This window comes from Schistocerca gregaria, chromosome 1 (genome assembly GCF_023897955.1).
Source record: "Schistocerca gregaria isolate iqSchGreg1 chromosome 1, iqSchGreg1.2, whole genome shotgun sequence".
NCBI classification, from domain to species: Eukaryota; Metazoa; Arthropoda; class Insecta; order Orthoptera; family Acrididae; genus Schistocerca; species Schistocerca gregaria.
In genome coordinates this window covers 1,015,722,229-1,015,743,782 of record NC_064920.1, presented here as the reverse complement: position 1 = coordinate 1,015,743,782, position 21,554 = coordinate 1,015,722,229, and the positions used below count along the sequence as shown (strand labels likewise).

General features: G+C 42.9%; 1 protein-coding gene across 1 annotated transcript in view; it reads right to left on the bottom strand.

Annotated features, from left to right (window-relative positions):
- Positions 1-21,554, bottom strand: part of LOC126278867 (cytochrome P450 4c3) — a 313,222-nt gene that overhangs the window by 225,633 nt on the left and 66,035 nt on the right. The window contains exons 4-5 of the mRNA XM_049979145.1: positions 17,141-17,326; positions 7,066-7,135 (exon numbers count right to left, since the gene is read on the bottom strand). Of these exons, the coding sequence (XP_049835102.1) occupies positions 7,066-7,135; positions 17,141-17,326 (256 nt within the window). The remainder of the gene's footprint in view (positions 1-7,065; positions 7,136-17,140; positions 17,327-21,554) is intronic.

Sequence of the window (21,554 nt, the reverse complement as noted above, 5' to 3'; positions counted from 1 at the left end):
AGTCAGTATGTGAATCATAGCCATGTGTTACTGTAGAGAGCAGTTGCAATGAGAAAAGATTGTTTTGTACGTTTTTACGCACTAATGCCAATATTATTAAAAAGTGTTGTGTTGTATGGTCAATGTTCACAACATTTAATCTATCAAGGTACTTACAAAAATAGTTTTTGTTTATTAATGGATTTAAATAGTATTATGAAACGGTATTTAAGAAGTCTTAAGGATGATTGCAGTGTTATAAAAGATTCCAGTAGATTAAAGTGGGCAATAACTCATGGAGAAAGGTCTTAAATATGACAAATATGAAGCACAAGCCTGATGAGATGCAATTCAGGTGTACCTTCCTTGTCACTTAAACTCAAAAACAGACATGCCGTTGTCATAGAATATTCAGGTAACAAAAATATTTCCACATTTTTTGAGAATTTGAAAATGGTTCAAATTGAAACTCTACTGTCAATATATAATACAGAATACAATTGGAAGATTCTCATAAATGATTACAATGCAGACTATTAAGAACACTCTTTCGTGTAACAAATGTACCTTATCAATGTAGAAGCCTTATAAACCTTCTGCTAATAACTTGTGATGAAACCTATAAAGCTATAGCAATGAAGATAAGTGTTAGGAAAGTAATCTACGCTCAGTTTTGTCATAGCAGAACTTACTATCATGAAAATTACAACTCATGAAATAGCATTTAGATGTTATGACTGTAAACAATTCCTTATGAAGGTTTATTGATGTTGTGAGCCACAAAGGGGCATGTATGAAAACGTATCTGACAAACTTCTTATTTCAGTTAATAAGTCTTCTTATTTTAATATTCTCCCAGTCAAATTCTGCAATTAAGGACGCATTAGAGCAAAACGAAATTAACTATCATAAATTTGTGAATTACGTCACATAATTTTACACTAAAGAATAGGAATACATTTTGCTGATACTATAAAGTTAATCATCATTATGAGAAACTCCTCCCTCATGGATAAAATTAAAACTACAAAGTTATAGCATTAGAAAGAAACATTAGATGTTGCACACAGTAAAACGAGACCAGCAATAATAAAAATCAAAATTGTAGTAAAAACAACAGTGTCATGCATGAAAATTTGTCAAAACATACAGATACATTTAATAATCGTTAGCAGTAGTAAGGCCATGGGGACTCCAAAACATTTTGACCAACCTTGAACAGTGATGATGTCATGTGTGGTCACTGACCATGAACATAACATCACAAGTCATGATCTTTGCATCAACGGTGTCACAGACCATGTCTCCTTTTCAGTGACGTCTCATTGGTGGGAAAATTAAAAATAATACTCATGAACCAAGCAGTCGAAGCGCTCTCTCTCTCTCTCTCTCTCTCTCTCTCTCTCTCTCACACACACACACACACACACACACACACACACACACACACACATTTGCGTATTGACAGTACGCTAGAGACCAGTTATTATTGTGATGCTAATTAGTTGAAGTTGGGCTCTCGGCCAGGGCGGAGTGTAGCGAGCTTGCATAGTGCATTCGTCGGCACTGCTCTGTAGCCATCTTAATGCTTTTATAGAGTGTCCGTGCCGCGGTCGGTCGTTGCTTAAGTTTCAGTATCGAAGCAATAGGTAACAAATTGTGGCATGTAGATTAAACTGCTGGATGTTATCAGAAGTGTTAATGTTTACTGAGTGTTCTAATAAATTATAATTCGTGACCCCTGAACAATCGATGTTCTAACTTGAAACAATCATCATAGTAAAAAAAAAAAAAAAAAAAAAAAAATCACTGGATGCGGATATGGAGGAGCATGTGGTCAACACACCGCTCTCCTGGCCGTATGTCAATTTACGAGACCGGAATCAACATAGTAGGCTTGGAGCAATTATTTAATGAGATTTACGCTATGGAAAGTTTGTAGAAAAAATAAGGAGACAGCGACCTGATATAGCGGGCCTAATGGAATATATGGTCGACACGGCCGCTATAAATGGGGACCGATGACAAGGACGTCGCATCCTGCAACAAACTTCGGATCTGAAGCCTGATTGCCAGCATTCTGCATTTCTCCGCTCTCCTGTTATATGTATTCCAACATTCTTTGGCAATTTGTATTTACTTTCATTTACACATTTATTGTATTCATGTTACATAGATAGATGCAGTCATGATATGATAAAGAAATTGAAATGTGTCAGTGGTTTAGTTTTGTTTTTGTTTGATGTTCGAATACAGAAAATAGTGTTAGCACTGTGGTTCTTGAAGTTGTCCAGTGTAATGAGTATTGCATGAGGTCTTGTGCTCGCAGCCGAATGACGTCGACATCTTGTCACTATATTTCGGCTGACAACTATTTATTTATCTTCAGGTGATTTTTTCACTGCAGATTGCTGGTGTACGTCGCTGATTTTACACCTAAAATTTGCCCGGGAACGCATATGCATAGGCTAAATCTGTGTGAGAGCGCTCTCAGAGCCCTTTGTCGAGCTTTACTCCATGTGAGGATAGCAGGAACATGCGTACCAATAATGATGATATTGCAAGCACGCCCTCTATAGGTCACCTTCAGACCATCTACAAAGACCTGAGCTCTTCACGGCACCGTAAAGAATGATATGAGTTATGAGTCTGCGGAAAACTGGAGTCTTACAGAAAGCCACGTCAGTGTGGCAAAGGTCAGGCCACAAGCACAGTACTTGAAAGGTTGCATGGAATTTGATCGCCACATTCGTCTTTCGCAGTCCTGTATCTCCACAAGAAATTACGTGGATCATTCTGCCACGGAAATCTTGACCATTACAAGATACTTGTGGGATTAGATTATTAAGGAGTCTGTGGAGAACCTTTTGGCAAACGGATCTGGAGAATGCTGGCTGTTTCCAGTCGGTAAGCTGTGGGAACTGATTATTTCTTTAATATCTTCAGAAAGGCAATATTTTACTCCCAATGATACACCCACAAAGAACGAATTTTATTTTTCGGGACCATTGAGTTTAACTCTGTGACTCCACTATTCGACAGGGAGCCTGGATGCAGTATCACCGTTACACATTTATCTGCGAGCCTCAGATGACCTAATGTTCAACAGAGGGCGATGAAATCGACAGAGGGGCCCCGTGTAGCAGTAACCTAGGCTGATATGTTTTCACGTCAGTTTAGGCAGAAAGTCAGTCAATGGAATGTTGGAACTGTCAATAGTTTATGGAATTCAAACGTTACCTCGCATATGTTTTATCCAAACCTCTTTTTGATTGTGATGCAGCGTGATGCTATCCCAGTCGCTGGGCGTAGTAAAATTTCACAGTTATAAACATAAAACCTTGATGAGATGCTATAGATTACGTCTGGATCACGTTATGAGTGTTGTGCAGGGTTATATGTTTTTTTTTTTCTTCACACCTCGGGGGCCCTTCCTTCCCCAGTACGTACGACGCCATTCGTCCAATTCTTTTGTCGAATGCTATAATTTAATATATGTTCGAACTGTACTCATGTGCTACTGTCATAAGCATGTATTGTGCATGCCAGAGATCGTCCCCTACTCATATAAAATGAAATGGTCATCTGTGATAGAGAAAACACTTCTCTGGTTTTCTATGATGTTTAAGCTTATGTAACGCCGTATTAAATCATATTGTCTGTTGTCTCATTCATACGTCACATAACTTTTACTAAGTGCTGGAGAAATCAAATTTAAGGAAGATTTCAAATTCACTACTGGCCATTAAAATTGCTACACAACGAAGGTGACGTGCTACAGACGCGAAATTTAACCGACAGGAGGAACATGCTGCGATATGCAAATGATTAGCTTTTCAGAGCATTCACACAAGGCTGGCGGCGGTGGCGAAACCTACAACGTGCTGACATGAGGAAAGTTTCCAACCGATTTCCCATACACAAACAGCAGTTGACCGGAGTTGCCTAGTGAAACCTCGTGTAAGCCTCGTGTAAGCCTCGTGTAAGGGGGAGAAATGCGTGCCATCACGTTTCCGACTTTGATAAAAGGCCGGATTGCAGCCTATCGCGATTTCGGTTTATCGTATCACGACATTGCTGTTCGCGCTGATCGAGATCCAATGACTGTTAGCAGAATATGGAGTGGTGTGTTCAGGAGGGTAATACGGAACGCCGTGCGGATCCCAACGGCCTCGTATCACTAGCAGTCGAGATGACAGGCATCTTATCCGCATGACTGTAACAGATCGTGCAGCCACGTCTCGATCCCTGAGTCAAGAGCTGGGGACGTTTGCAAGACAACAATCATCTACCAGAACAGTTCGACGATGTTTGCATCAGCATGGACTATCAGCTCAGAGACCGTGGCTGCAGTTACCCTTGACGCTGCATCACAGACAGGAGCGCCTTCGATAGTGTACTCAACCACGAACCTAGGTGCACGAATGACAAAACGTCATTTTTTCGGATGAATCCAGGTTCTGTTTTCAGCATCATGATAGTTGCATCCGTGTTTGGCGATATCGCGGTTAACGCACATTGGAAGCGTGTATTCGTCATCGCCATACTGGCGTATCCCCCGGCGTGATGGTATGGGATGCTATTGGCTACACGTCTCGGTCACCTCTTGTTCGTATTGACAGCACTTTGAACAGTGGACATTACATTTCAGATGTGTTACGACCCGTGGCTCTACCCTTCATTCGGTCCCTGCGAAACCCTACATTTCAGCAGGATAATGCACGACCGCATGTTGCAAGTCCTGTACGGGCCTTTCTGAATACAGAAAATGTTGAACTGCTGCGCTGGCCAGCACATTCTCCAGATCTCTCACCAACTGAAAACGTCTGGTGAATGGTGGCCGAGCAAATGGCTCGCCACAATACGCCAGTAACTACTCTTGATGAACTGTGGTATCGTGTTGAAACTTTACATGTACACGCCATCCAAGCTCTGTTTGATTCAACGCTCCAGGCGTATCAAGGCTGTTATTACGGCCAGAGGTGGTTGTTCTGGGTACTGATTTCTTAGGATCTATGCACCCAAATTGCGTGAAAATGAAATCACATGTCAGGTCTAGTATAATATATTTGTCCAATGAATACCCGTATATCATATGCATTTCTTCTTGTTGTAGCAATTTTAATGGCCAGTAGTGTACTTTTATCCTGTTTTCTTTTTAAAAATTATTTTTGGTAATCAATGAAAGCAATTTTATCAAATAATTTATAATTTCTATCATTTTTTGTTAATTTCATTGGGGTAACCAGTGCATATATGGTCTGCCATTACACAAGTTTAATAATCATAGCATATACGCATATTAGAGACTTTAGCCATCAATGATTTATTCTTATTCACTATTTACAGCAGTCTGCTAACGCTGGGGTAACTTCTCGATTCCAAGACTGTAGAAATCCAGGTGGCTGCAGCCAGTGTGCTCAGTCACTGCCGGCGGAGCCTCCTCTACCTCTCGGACAGACTCCAACCTCTGCGCTTGTCTGACATCTCAGGAAGATCGGCCACAATGTAATAACAAGCAAAATTTTAAAATGATCCATTTTGTACAACTCGGAATGTCACAATCACGTACTTCTGTCTTTCAATGTAAATTAGATTGGGAGACAGAAGTATGAGATGTGGTATGACAAGTTATCCCCATATGGAGCATTACAAGATTTTGATTAGTTACTGCAACTGTGGAATGCACAGACCAGCTATTGCAGGTAACGTCTCCTGCAGACCATCCATTATAAATAACTTCACTAATATGTATATGACTACACTGCACCAGCAGAATTAATGTCCATCATAAAGTCCTTGAAATTTAAAATCTTTTGGGTCTTCAGTTAAAATAGTGTTTTTTTCTGAGTTAAGGAACATATTAAATTACTTGTGTAACCAGCCATTTATCAGTGGAACATTGACCCAGTGGTTGAAACATGCTGAAGTTCAGCCTTTCTGTAAGTAAGAAGGTAATGAAATATCTTCAAATTTCCATTGAATTCCACTTTTGCTAGTATCCTTGAAAGTTTTACTAGCATTCCTGAAAGTTTTATAAAAGACAAAACACAATCTAATTTTCAACGATCTGATTACAAATAATGCGTTGTCAAAGATACAGGGCTCTCTACAGATACAGTGAGGATGTATGTTATTCATTAGACAGTAAATTACAGGTTACTGGTAATATTTTATGCCCTACCAAAGGCATTCAACTACACAAACCGCAGTATCTTTTTAATTAAATTAGAATATTATGGAGGGAAAGGAAATGATTCAAAATAGTTCAAATCGTATCTCTGACAAGAAACAAAGGGTTTTGTAGGAAAGAATCCTGCAATAAGCTATCAGGCATTATCTAGTTGTATCTAATTACATGTAGTGTTCCCATTTGGGGCCCTTAATTTTTCTTGTGACCTTTCTTTTTCTTGCGGCCTTACTTTTTCTTGGGTATATCTATGACCTTCCACCAGTAACATTACTAGAGGCCAAAGTAGTTTTGTTTCTGGATGACACAAACATTGCATAGTTTTAGAAAGACAAGTTAATGAAATTTTCGTGGACGCTGATAAATGGTTTCTAGCCTATTGTTTGTGACAAAAAAACTAACTTGTAACAGTCGCCACTCGCCCGAGTAATGATGTAGATGTAGATATCTCTTTGATGATCCGTTGCTATAACATTCTGGAATTATTATATGCACCTCAGCGCATTGTACATTTACATGTTTTGTCACAACCTTGTTATTACTTTTCAGATGAAAATATGTTTAAGATTTTTTGACCAGTTCCCCCACATCCATGAGGAGTATGGAAGGTACATTAGCATACTTCGTTTTCTTTATTAAATATGTATTATGTGTTCTTCTTGTGTGAAATGTTCTACATCCTTGAGGACCTCCTCACTATGGATCAATGGAACACTAAGTGCATCTCATTTCAAACGATATAATCTAATAAAAGATAAAACGTGTTAACAGACCGTTTCTAAAGTACTGTAATGCTTGGTGACACATGCAAATACAACGAGTGTACCGTTAAAATACATAGAAACGACGTCAAGAATACATCAGGCTGCAGCAGACACTGCACATCAGGTACTCACTCATAGACAGCTCGCACGTACTCCGATTCGCTGTCTGCTTGGGCGTTCACGTTTCGCCCCATCGCCGTCTCTGCAAAAGAGAAAGGTACTCTTAAAATGAGAGCTTTACGAAATTGTAGAGACAAATTACGAACATAGAATTATTGAGATAATTATATCTTACTAATGTTACAAACTGAAGGTTAAAACAGCAACACCAAAAAACAATTAACGTAGAGGAATGAAATTTCGTAATACATTTGTCTCGGTAACGTATACAGGGTGACCCAGGAGGAAAGGTATATGCTTTGACGGGTGATACTATTGGTGATTTTGAACAAAAAACTTCTGATAAACACATGCTCTTTACTTGGCCATCTCCGGGTAATCCGATGGAAACAGCTAGGAATGGAAAAGTTGCAGGTGACGGTAAATTAAGATACTGTTATGTTATGGTTTGTTCGATTGTGTACATTTCCTCACAGAAGATGTTCAGACAGTCCACCGCCAACTTCAATTTGAAACGTCCCCTTTGAACAATTATACAAGACTGTGTTTAAACTGAAACACAATATTTTTTTAGCGCAACACAATCTGACTTCCAAAAATCCCTACGAAAGAATGGCCCTGACTAACATTAACCTATACCTTTCACATATCACTTACCTCACAAAAATCTTCGTTACTCAAGCTACTGCAATACAGCGAGCGCCACTACTGCCAGCTAAATAAAAGATTCAAACTACGGAAGGCACTAACTACTGATAGGCATAGTTAGCAAATGAAAGATTTTAATAGAGAACAAACAGTGTATTTACCTTAATAGTCAAAATATATATGATAGTTCATGACATCCAGTCTTACAAATTACAAAACTCCGCCATCTCTCTCCCACGTCCACCACTGCTGGCGGCTCACCTCCAACTGCGCAACGCTACGCGCTGTTAGCATCCAGCTGCCGCTACCCAACACTACAATGGCAGACAACAATGCAAACCAGCCACAGAGTGCACACAGCACAGCCAGTGATTTTTCATACAGAGCGCTACGTGGCGTTACCAATAAGAAAACGTAAACAGGCTACTTACAAATTATTGTAGCTGCTCTTGTAGACAGGTGTTGTATCGCTGAACGGAGCTCAGTTTTGCATTCCTTTACCTGAGCACAAGCACGTAAAATACGAGAGTGAAGTTCCTCTCTTGTATCTAGTCTGCTCTTGTAGACGTGGCTCTTCAGCCACCCCCACAAACAGTAATCCAATGGGGTAAAATCGGGTGAGCTCAGTGGGCAAGCAATGGCTCCACGGCGACCGATCCAACGAGCAGGATACGTTGTGTTGAGATACTGTGTCACTGGCCGTACGGAGTGTGTAGGAGCTCCGTCACGCTGAAAGTACATACGAGCCCCTGCAGTGTTGTTCATGAATGGCACCACAACGGGACGAATCACCAAACTGGCGCACAAATTTTCAATCAGGGTGCGTGGGATAACTAGGAGAGTGCTCCTGTTGTCTTACGAAACGGCACCCCAGACGATAACTTCTGATATATCTACATCTGCATCCATACTCCGGAAGCCACCTGACGGCGTGTGGCGGAGTGTACCTTGAATACCGCTATCGGTTCTCCCTTCTATTCCAGTCTCGTATCGTTCGTGGAAAGAAAGATTGTCGGTATGCCTCTGTGTAGGCTCTAATCTCTCTGATTTTATCCTCATGGTCTCTTCGCGAGATATACGTAGGAGGGAGCAATAAACTGCTTGAGTCCTCGCTGAAGGTATGTCCTCGAAACTTCAACAAAAGCCCGTACCGAGCTACTGAGCGTCTCTCTTCCAGAGTCTTTCACTGGAGTTTATCATCTCCGTAACGCTTTCGCCATTACTAAATGATCCTGTAACGAAGCGCGCTGTTCTCCGTTGGATCTTCTCTATCTCTTCTATCAACCCTGTCTGGTACGGATCCCCCACCGGTGAGCAGTAGTCAAGCAGTGGGCGAACAAGCGTACTGTAACCTACTTTCTTTGTTTTCGGATTGCATTTCCTTACGATTCTTCCAATGAATCTCAGTCTGGGATCTGCTTTACCGACGATTTATTTTATATGGTCATTCCATTTTAAATTATTCCTAATGCCTACTCCCAGATAATTTATGGAATTAGCTGCTTCGAGTTGCTGACCTGCTATATTGTAGCTAAATCATAAAGCATCCCTCTTTCTATGTATTTGCAGCACATTACACTTGTCTACATTGAGATTCAATTGCCATTCCCTGCACCATGCGTCAATTCGTTGCAGATCCTCCTGCATTACAGTACAATTTTCCATTGTTGCAACCTCTCCATATACTACAGCATCATCCACAAAAAGCCTCAGTGAACTTCCGACGTTATCCACAAGGTCATTTATATATTTTGTGAATAGCAACGGTCTTACGACACTCCCATGTGGTACACCTGAAATCACTCTTACTTCGGAAGACTTCTCTCCATTGAGAATGACATGCTGCGTTCTGTTATCTAGGAACTCTTCAAACCTATCACACAATTGGTCTGATGGTCCATATGCTTTAACTTTGTTGATTAAACGACTGTGGCAACTGTATCAAACGCCTATGTAGGCTAGTGTATCTAGCACGGAGACAGGTCGGTTGCAGCTCGTCAACTAGCTTTCTTCTGAGCAGCACACAACCATCACTGGATCACTGACACCGAGGCACCCTGCCCTCCAACGAGGCCTCGCTTGACACCACTGTAATCGCAAGTGGCGGTGGCCTGGGGCCAGTGGAACGCACGTTACAGGGCACCTGGCTCGGAGCTGTCCTTAAAGTAACTGATTTGTAACAGTTCCTTGTGTCACTTGTGTCACTGCTGCTCAAATTGCATCTGCTTATGCAGTACAACGCGCCTGAGCCATACGCCGATCACGATGGTCTTCCCTCTCGGCAGTGCCAGGTGGACGTCTGGAGCCCGGAGTTCTTCTGACCGTTGACCACCGCTTACAGCAGTCATGCGCAGTTGCTGCCAAGTCTTTCTGCATTATGGCAGAAGGTACATCCAGGTTCTCCTAGCCCTATTACATGACTTCAAAAATGGCTCTGAGCACTATGGGACTTAACATCTGAGCTCATCAGTCCCCTAGACTTGATGATGATGATGAGCTCCCATACTCTGAGGAGCGTCGGGGACGATGCGGGAGACCCGCACTGCAGTAGTAGGCAAGGTCCTAGCGGAGGTGGTTTCACATTGCCTTCCTCCGACCATAATGGGGATGAATGATGATGATGAAGACGACACAACAACATCCAGTCATCTCGAGGCAGGGAAAATCCCTGACCCCACTGGGAACCAAACCCGGGATACCGTGCGTGGGAAGCGAGAACGCCACAGCAAGACCACGAGCTATGAGACTTAGAACTGCTTAAACCTAACTAAGGACAGCACCCACATCCATGCCCGAGGCACGATTCGAACCTGCGACCGTAGCAGCAGCGCGGTTACGGACTGAAGCGCCTAGAACCGCTCGGCCACAACGGCCAGCGTACATGAATTCGTTCAAAACCAGTGAGGTGTTCATAATGGCGTCTTTGTAGCCTTAAAAGCTTTCATGACTAACATCAACTCACCACGTCCTATCTCAAAGGTAACTCACTACCGCTAAAGTATGTATTTAAAGCAAACCTCATTTACATCCTCACAGTGGTGCTACTACTGTGACTCTTATGCGACTGGCACGAAATTTTAATAGACATCATTTTTGAGATGTAGAAACATGCCTAACAGCATTCATTTATGTCGCACAACTTCTTGTTGTTGTTGTTGCGAGTTTTCTCTGTTAGTATAAATGAAATTAGGGATAACATCATTGTAAAAATAAACGGAGTAATGGGGAGATTTACCCGATTTGCAGATGTGCCATGTTTGACACCCGAATATTGCGACTTGACGAACCATATGGCGCGAGTGTAGACATCATAACTGAACTGTCTCTTACACACAGGTGTGTAGTGCATGTGGCAGCTGAATGTTGTGTGATAGCCAGTGTAAGCTAAACAAGTTATAGCATGTCGGAGAGTACACGAAAATTTGGAATTCCGAGGTCAACAGATTCTATGGTGGATCTTATATCTCACAGAGACAGTATTTATACACGGGTAAATCGCTACTCATAACGACAAGTGTTTAACGAACGGGGCCACCAATGGCCTATTACGAGTAACATCGCCACTGACTTTAAATACGGAGCACCAGGAGCCATTTCTACCAAGCAAAGGATCCAGACCAAAGGATGTCCTCAAGGCTCTGTCCTAGGACCTCTTTTTTGAGACATCAACATGGAACCTTTACTGGAAGACCTGAAGAACAGTGACGATGTGCTAGAGGTCATAGCATACGCAGACGACCTCCTCCTGCTGGTGGGCGGCCGAAGCCGCGGGGACTTAGAGCCCAAGGTAGAGAGAGCCATAAACGTACTAACATCATGGTGTCACAAAACCAAAATGACGATTGCGCCTAGTAAGTCTACATACCTACTTCTTAAAGGCCAATTGGTCAGGAATCCAACAGTGAGAATCAATGGCACACCAGTTCTTCGGCGCCGTGAAGCCCGATATCTGGGTGTAATCATCGACGAGAGGTGGAACTTTGCATCACATATTGATACCGCATTCCAAAAATCCCTGGCATTACTGAACAACCTTACTGGAATTGGTCAGAAAAGATTTCACCTCCCACCAAACCTAATCACATTATACCATAATAGCATCCTGACTTCAATAATAGGTTACGGGTCTGGGCACACAGAGTCACGAGGGTCATGCCTGCCATGGCCGTAAGAAGAGTGCAGCAGAACATGCTCCTACGTTCAGCAGGGGCCTACAGGACTACACCTGGAGGAGCGCTTTTAGTGCTAATGGGGATATGTCCACTGGACATAAAAATTCGGGAGGAGGCCGCCTGGTACTGGATGAAGAAGGAAAACCGGGACAAAATTAGGGAAATACTTGGGGTCTATGCTGGGGATAAGAACGCCATCAGAAAGAAAGGGATGGAACTGTGGCAAGAACAGTGGAGCAATGAGGATGCGGGACGCAGAACTTATGAGCTGTTTCCGGACAAAACTCACATTCTTCACGCCAACGAGAGGTATGCTGCACTTTCTTACTGGACATGGGCCATACCCAACATATCTATGTCGGTTTGGGAAGCAGGTTACACCCGCGTGTGACTGTGGTGCTGTGCAAGGCACCCCAGAGCATGTGGTGTACGAGTGCCACCTCTTCGATGATGTAGCCCATGATCTCAGACAACAATTACCAAATAATGACACATACCATCTAATAAGGCATGACAACACGTTTAACATACTAAACGAACTTACAAATGAAATATCAAAAAAAGTCCTTGAGAACTTCCTAAGGGACAACCACTAAAAGAAATAAACTAATACCGATTAAGACCTAGTGCACCCCTCCTGTACCGCCGGGTAAGGACATGGCCAGTCGCCTTGCGGCTGGAATCCGCCTTGCCCTGGACTAGGAGGGAGGGGGACACAAAAACATCGGATTGAACCACACACCGATCATGACTTATGTAATTTTTAGAATAGATGGAGAAGATAGGATAGACTGCAGCGAAACCAACTTGAGGGCCAGCCCAGTGCCAGGGGCATGCCCACTGGGGGTTAGCTCGGTGGGCCTGGCCAACATATACTAGATTTATAGTAGCACTGGCACACCTGTAACGCTACAGGTAGCATTAAGTCCTTAGAGTAAGTAGCTTAGAACCCCATAGCGGTCAATTATAGTATTAACAATAGTAAAATCACCTGTAGTGTAGCGTAGTGTAGTTAGTGTAGAATAAAAACCTGCAATTCCATGTATCATCATTAGGACCCACTAATGTAGTTAGGTAGTGGGTTATTATGTATAATATAATAATTGAATAAAGATTCTTTTTTTTTAAAAAAAAAAAAAGAAGCAAAGGATCCACGTAGGCTTCCGTATCCAACGACCGTCTCGATTCCCTTTTCCATACGTGACTTTTGGTCACTCTGTGTGATTGCAACTTAAAGGTACCTTGCAAAACAATGAGAATTTGACTGGTAAGATCCGCATAAACCGGACCAATATTAGTTAGTTTACTTTGCTTGACAAAAGAGTGAAACACATGGAAGATATGGTCGGATATTAATGTAACTTCACACTCATACGCACTATCAGCGGGTATGCAAGTAGTAAGAGGTGCAATTTTTTGCGATAGTTAGAACGGCCATGATGAAGAGTGTTTTCAGTAACTACGTAGCGCTTATTTACGCCGTCTGTATCGCCAATGTAGCTCCTTTTTGATGTGAACAGCCGGTGGCCATTATAGAGCTCAGTAAGGTACCGACATCTGTATGAGCAGCACCATCCCGGTTGATCGTTTGTGTGTTCGTTTTAGGAGCTTCTAAATGGAAGCGAGTTACTCATTAAAATTGTTTGAGTGTTTTTGCTATTTAATCGTAAATTTCTTGGTTATTGGTGTAGTTCAGTTTTCCACGTCTGTAGCATGGATAGGGTCTGTGAATGCTGTTTCCAGATGCAAGGTGAGTTGGTGACCTTTCATTTACTGCTCCAGGCGGTGCTGATTTCTATCACGCTGCTTGAGGCTGTTACCAAAGAGCATCACTGTGGGGAACCGGACTTCGGGATCCAAAGAACGTCCAGCACGTCCCATGTGCCCTTCGATCAGTCCACTATTGTGGCCTCCCCAGACCGATCGAAAGATCTCCCCAGGTAATCTGACAAACAGGTTTCAGGAGTTATCTATGACTGCTGAAGATCCTGAGGCAGATACAGTCCCTTGTCCTGTTTCAGATGAAACTTCTCGGCTATCAATATCCGCAGAGGGAGGGATTACTGGAAGTTGGGAGTTCCAATGTTAGATGTGTAATGGGCCCCTGACAAGGACACGAAGAAACAGAGAGCACTCTGCAGGTTGTGGCTCATGTCAGTACTAATGATGTTGGTCGGTTTGGACTGGAAGAGATTCTCTCTGGTTTAGAACGGCTATATGAACTGCTAAAGGCTGCCACTGCCATTCTTCAGAATGAGATTTCCACTCTGCAGTGGAGTGTGCGCTGATATGAAACTTCCTGGAAGATTGAAACTGTGTGCCGGACCGAGACTCGAACTCGGGAGTTCGAGTCTCGGTCCGGCGCACAGTTTCAATCTGCCAGGAAGTTTCATATCAGGGAATTCCAAGAATTTCGAGAATGTTTTAATTTTAAGTTTTCAGTTTGAATTTTTTTGTGTCATTTCACATTTGGTATTGTAAATTTTCATTTATTTTATTAATTTTGGAGTTATATTAACATGATATGCTAACCGGCATTTGCAGATACGTTGACTTCGTCTCCTCACGTCAATGTTGCGATTACTGGTAAAATCTTACAGCAGTCTGCAGAGAAGAAAACGGCACAGCTGGCCATAGGGTTACCGTTGGTACACAAATGTCGAATTGTTCTGGAATGCTTGAACGGATATTTTACGGGCTAAAGGAACCACATCCTAGGTAATGGAATTGCAATCCTTCATCAGTTACCACTGCTACATTGCTTTGAAAAGATACATGTGCTATACGTGGTGTAGGCATAAGCTGTCAGGGAATGTTTGTAGTAGAATGAAAAATTGAAATGGGGTCTGTTATGCTAGAGCTGGCGTTGTGCGGTAGTCGGACGGCCTTACGCCATTAAAGCTAAATGGTGACGGCATCGTTTTGAAAGTTGCTGGGGCCTTCAGTCCATCGTAGCTCAGCCAGTTACCACAGAATATTTGCAAATTATGTATACCAACCTTTCTCGTGAATCACTCTGCCTATTACTGTAAACCACATAAAAATCCCTACAGTAGTACCTGAGATTTTTGATGGATTACAAATGCAATGTAAGTTTGTAATAACACAAAATATATTTTTTGTGATTCTAGCTACATCTGGCAAACTTCGTTCCGCCTCTGAAAATCTTTATATGCTATAGCTGACCCGACAAATGTTGTTTTGCCGTATAAATTATCTCCAGTCTATAGGAATAATGTATACGTGTAACAAAATGTATACCCTGCAAACTTCGTTCCGCCTCTGAAAATCTTTATACGCTATAGCTGACCCGACAAATGTTGTGTTGCCGTATAAATTATCTCTAGTCTATAGGAATAATGTATACGTGTAACAAAATGTATACCCTGCAAACTTCGTTCCGCCTCTGAAAATCTTTATATGCTATAGCTGGCCCGACAAATGTTGTTTTGCCGTATAAATTATCTCTAGTCGATAGGAATAATGTATACGTGTAACAAAATGTATAGCCTGCAAACTTCGTTCCGCCTCTGAAAATCTTTATGTGTTATAGCTGACCTGGCAAACGTTGCTCGGTCTAGTTACTTCGATTCAAAGAGAGATATTCGAGTCATTGCTTTTGGTACGTTGTCTTCAGCCACCTATCTATCGAATAGTGAAAGACTATCACCGGCACACTCCTGGCGGGAATAATTGATCAAGTGATAATTGATCAGTTATCGACTGGGTTGAAAATTATTAAATTACGAAAATCGCTATTAAAAAGAGGAGTTGGTGGTAGAAGGGTGAAAATTTAGGGTTGTGTATATTTTTTAATGCCACAGCATAAAAAAATTAAAAGTTCTGTCCAAAAAATAAGAAATTTTTTTTTGGGGTGGACCACCATTATTACTTAGGGGTATGAAAAACAGATTACGACCGATTCTCAGACCTACGGAATACACATGTAAAATTTCATCAGAAAAGATCGAGCCGTTAATCAAGTGATAATTGATCAGTTATCGTCCGGGGTTAAAAATTATTAAATTACTAAAATCGCCATTAAAAATAGAGGTTGGTGGTAGAAGGGTGAAAATTTAGGGTCCGTGTATTTTTTAAAGCCACATCGTAAAAAATACAAAGTCCTGTCCAAAAAATAAAAAATTTTTTTTGGGGTGGACCACCCTTAGCACTTAGGGGTATGAAAAATAGGTTACGACCGATTCTCAGACCTACCGAATATACATGTAAAATTTCATCAGAATCGGTCGAGCCGTTTCGGAGAAGTATGGCAACTAACACTGTGACACGAGTATTTTATATATAAGAATAGTTACAAATTGACAGTTTTACGATTTTTTTCTTTGTACTGTGAAATCTTGCTTCGTGTCAAATTTTATGGTTCCTGATCGACGGGGTGTACTCTACAGGTTTTGATGAGTGAGTTTGCGAGTATCAAGAAATGTGTGTTTCTTTTGATTGCATCGTCTCAGATGCTGAAATTTTTTTACACACCAAGGGACAGTAGACCTTAGTATGTGTCATAAATTTCGACTTGATACCTCTAGTCGTTCCTCAGAAAAAGGGTCTTAACAGTCGGGTAGACAGACAGACGGAGAACAAGTTATCATTTAAGGGCTCCATTTTTACCGACTGAAGTACGGAATACCAAAAAAGTTAAGGTCTTGTAAAGAGGACTGGATTGCTTTCCAGGACATTGGCCGAAGTTCTTGCAGCTGAAGAGTAGTAGCGTTTTACAGATCTGGAATGACGTACGGTAAGGGAAGTGACACATTGTATTGTATTGTACTGTATGTTAACCGCGGACCTAGAAACGACGGAGAGGCTCCGTCCCCGCCGCAGCCGCAGTGGTCCCCAGTCCCACGATGACTACCGCAGTCCACTTCACCCCTCCGCCGCCCCACTCCGAACTCAGGGGTACTGTGCGGATCGGCCCCCGGTGCCCCCCCCCCCCCCCTCCCCCAGGGAACGTCTCACACCAAACGAGTGTAACCCCTATGTTTGCGCGGAGAACATAGTGTAACTGGGGCGGAATAAGGGGAACCAGCCCACATTCGCCGAGGAAGATGGAAAACCGCCTAAAAACCATCCACAGACTGGCCGGTTCACCGGACCTCGACACAAAACCGGCAAGCAGATTCGTGCCGGGGACCAGGCGCTCCTTCCCGCCCGGAAAGTCGTGCGTTAGACCGCACGGCCAACGGGGCGGGCAAGTGACACACAGGTGAGACATAGATCTGCGATTCTGCTGGACGAGTTGTACGTACCGCAGATGATGTCGAGCGTGCAGAGGGTGACGTAGGGGAAGACGTTGAAGGGGTGGCCGCCCTCCTCGGCGGCGAGGCGGCGCACCAGCAGCGCGCTCTGCTCGGCGAACACGTCCACGAAGTCGTCCAGGATGCGGAAGTGGAAGGCCGGCGTCAGCAGCTTGCGCCGCTCGTGCCACTTGCTGCCTGCGGGAGACCTCATCTCATCCCTCTATCATCTAACTACACTTCTCTGCCTACTGTCATAGTTGCGTGGCTTCTCTGTATGATGTTGAGCAGCCAACCAGTAAGGGTTGCTTTCAGTAATGCAGTGCTGTTGTGGGCTTCTACACTCATGCTCATAAATCAAGGATAATTTCAGAGCCGGCCGGAGTGGCCGTGCGGTTCTAGGTGCCACAGTCTGGAGCTGAGCAACCCCTACGGTCGCAGGTTCGAATCCTGCCTCGGGCATGGATGGGTGTGATGTCCTTGGGTTAGTTAGATTTAATTAGTTCTAAGTTCTAGACGACTGATGACCTCAGAAGGTAAGTCGCATAGTGCTCACAGCCATTTGAACCATTTAGATAATTTCAGAATGTGGTGCCACACAACGTACCACTACACAAAACAGGCGCTAATAACATAGGCACATAGGGAACACACACGACATAGATCTGTAAGTCCACGGTATTGGTGATAAGTTGAGAAAACCGTCCCGATACACATGTGCTACAGAACGCCACTGTTTCCTGCGCATGTACTCCGACATCAATATGGAATATGATCACCATGCACACGTACACAGGGCGCACAACGGGTTGGGATACTCTGGATCAGGTGGTCGAGCAGCTGCTGGGGTATAGCCTCCCATTCTTGCACCAGTGCCTGTCGGGTCTCCTGAAGCGTCCTAGGGATTTGAAGACGTGCAGCGATACGTCGACCAAGAGCATCCCAGACGTGCCCTATGGGCATCTTCAACTTTTATAGTTCTGTCTTCCTTAGTTGCGTGTAATATTACGGTATATTGATAATTTTTACTTATGGACCGTCTGACAGCAACTGAATAAAACACAATTTTAGTGCTATACGCGTTTCGGCTTTATTTTCTGCAAGTGGCCTGGAATATGTACATATGTTAGCTATTTTATTTACATTTTTGTCATTGTGCCTATAGGTTATAAACAGTTCTGGTGGTTGGTATTTCCTATTAGGTTGTAATGTTTTGAACTGTACTTACAGGTTGCGTGGACAATTTCTTACATATTACGCTCCTGTTGCATTTTTGGTGTTGTTCTTCTTCTTATGAACGCCAATTTGCGGTTTTTTCCACATTCCACAGCACTATGCAATGAACGCTTGTTGTAATGCAATGTTTTGGTTTCTGTTGCCGACTGTCAAATGTTTTTGCCAAAGATCGAACATGCATACACGAACAGAACACAGATACTTCAATAGTTACACTCATAAGTTTGGCAATAACATTTGATCTTTGGCAAAAACATTTGACAGTCGGCAACAGAAACCAAAACATTGCATTACAACAAGCGCTCAGTGCATACTGCTGTGGAATGTGGAAAAAACCGCAAATTGGCGTTCATAAGAAGAAGAACAACACCAAAAATGCAACAGGAGCGTAATATGTAAGAAATTGTCCACGCAACCTGTAAGTACAGTTCAAAACATTACAACCTAATAGGAAATACCAACCACCAGAACTGTTTATAACCTATAGGCACAATGACAAAAATGTAAATAAAATAGCTAACATATGTACATATTCCAGGCCACTGATGAAACCTTGCAGAAAATAAAGCCGAAACGCGTATAGCACTAAAATTGTGTTTTATTCAGTTGCTGTCAGACGGTCCATAAGTAAAAATTATCAATATACCGTAAAAAGCTCTATGGGGTTTAGGTTTGGAGAACAGGCAGGCCAGTCCATTCGCCTGATACCTTCTGTTTCAAGGTACTCCTTCACAATGGTAGCTCGATGGGGCCGTGTGTTATCATCCGTCAGGAGGAAGGTGGGACCCACTCACTGCACCCCTGAAAAGGCGTACACACTGGTGTAAAATGACATCCTGATACACCTGACCTGTTATAGTTCCTCTGTACAGGGGTGTTCGTGCACCAGTCATAATCCCACCCCACACAATCAAACCACGACCTCCATAAAGGTCCCTTTGAAGAACATTAAGGGGTTGGTATCTGGTTCCTGGTCCACGCCACATGAAAACAGCGAAAATCACTGTTCAGACAATACCTGAACTCGTCCGCGAACACAACCTGAGACCACTGTTCCAATGACCATGTGCTGTGTTCTTGACACCAGGCTTTACGGGCTCTCCTGTGACCAGGGGTCAGTGGAACGCAGCTTGCAGGTCTCCGGCGCATAAACCGTGTATGTTCAGTCGACTGTAGACTGTGTGTCTGGAAACAACTGTTCCAGTCGTTGCGGTAAGGTCCCGAGCAAGGCTATCTGCAGTACTCCGTGGCTGTCTGATGGTGAGATATCGGTCTTCTTGTGATGTTGCACATTTTGAACGTCCCATACTATAGCGCCTGGACACGTTTCCTGTCTGCTGGAATCGTTGCCATAATCTTGAGATCACATTTTGTGGCATACGGAAGGCCTGTGCTATGACCTGCTGTGTTTGACCAGCCTCCAGCAGCCTTAGTATTGTACCCCTCATAACGTCATCAATATGTGTCCTTTGAGGCTATTTTCAACACACAGTCACCATTAGCACGTCTGAAAACGTCTGCACACTTACTCACTGTACCGTACTCCGACATGCACCGACACACCTCTGCGTACGTGGACTGCTGCCAGCGCTACAACGCGACGACCGCAGGACAAATGCCCCTCATGGTCATATCCCGAGGTGATTTAAACCCGAAAGGTTGTTTCACCATGAATCAGCATTATCATTAATTTATGAACATGAGTGTAGAATCCCAGCCAGCGATATGGGACTCTATGTTGTAATATTCAAGACAGAGCTTGAAAGCTGACTGTTACTTCGCCACTTCGCTGCGTTTAACGATTCGGTTAATGTACACGATGGTAATAACAGACACGCTGCACATATCCTCTTCTGAATGTAGATTTGGTTGCAAACAGTTTGATTATCTTAGAAGTATACCGGAGGTTAAGTGTTTGGGTTCTGCTACAAGTAGGACACACTTGGATTGAGTATCACAGGTTGCAGAGTTGCTGTACTGTGAGATGTAGGTTGGGTTTCTTGCAGGGAATACACTCTTGGGATACGATTGGTTGCACTTGTTCATTTGATCTCAGTTTTGCTTTGGCTATTATAAATTGTTACACCAATAAAGTAATTGTTAACTGCCTAGGAAATTATCTGTATCTCTCCGCGTTCAGATCGCATCCTTAAATTTGTCTCAGAGGTCAGAATTTAGAATATGACAAGGCATAATCGTCAAACAGGGCATTTTCGGATTGCCTTCCACAGGTAGTCCAAATTTATAACCTAGCAGTTACGAACTCTCAGTCAGTTGTTAAGAGTGTGCGATAGAACGTTCTAGTGAGCCAAGGAAAAAACATTGCTGGACCCAATGATAAGGAGGTCACAGAAATGCTCTCCAATTTACGGACCATCGACCTTAATTTGTCTCTAGCCAGATATCGGTTCACACACAGAGCTGTAAAAAAGTAAAAGAGGTTAGAATATAGTGTTCCGACTTTGGTGGGTCATTAGAGAGCTCTTGCTCAGCTGGACAGTAGTGAGATAAGAACGTGTTGGCCTTTAAGAAACCAAACCTTTCTTCACCTGAAATGGTTTAGGGAGCCGTCAGTAAACTGAAATGAGTATCGTGAGACGGGAATTTGAATCTCCTCCTAGCAAATATTAGTGTCGTGACTTAATCCACATCTCTCGTCAATATCGATTTATTTTAGGATAACTGAAGTGAAGCTGTCCAACAATTTTTACTCAAGCAATATTAAGGATATTCAACCCAGTTGTCAATTGCGCAATTATCGCCAAAACATGTTTTGGGACAACATTATCCTATTTTCATGTTCTAAAAACAAGGAAACCGGATAGAACAATCCTCGTTATACCGACAGACTTATAAGGGTTGCATGCTAACTGAGTTACAATCTGCTTTAAATTTTTTTTATAGCATTAGGCCTCGTCGCAACTTAAAAACAAGCTGCACTTGTGCATAGTCAGCTCAAACCATAAAACATCAACGATTATGTTTATTTAAAGCCTAAAGCTCAGACCAACGACGTTGCTGTTGTTGTGGTCTCCAGTCCTCAGACTGGTTTGATGCAGCTCTCCATGCTACTCTATCCTGTGCAAGCTTCTTTATCTCTCAGTACCTACTGCAGCTTACATCCTTCTGAATCTGCTTAGTGTATTCATCTCTTGGTCTCCCTCTACGATTTTTACCCTCCACGCTGCCC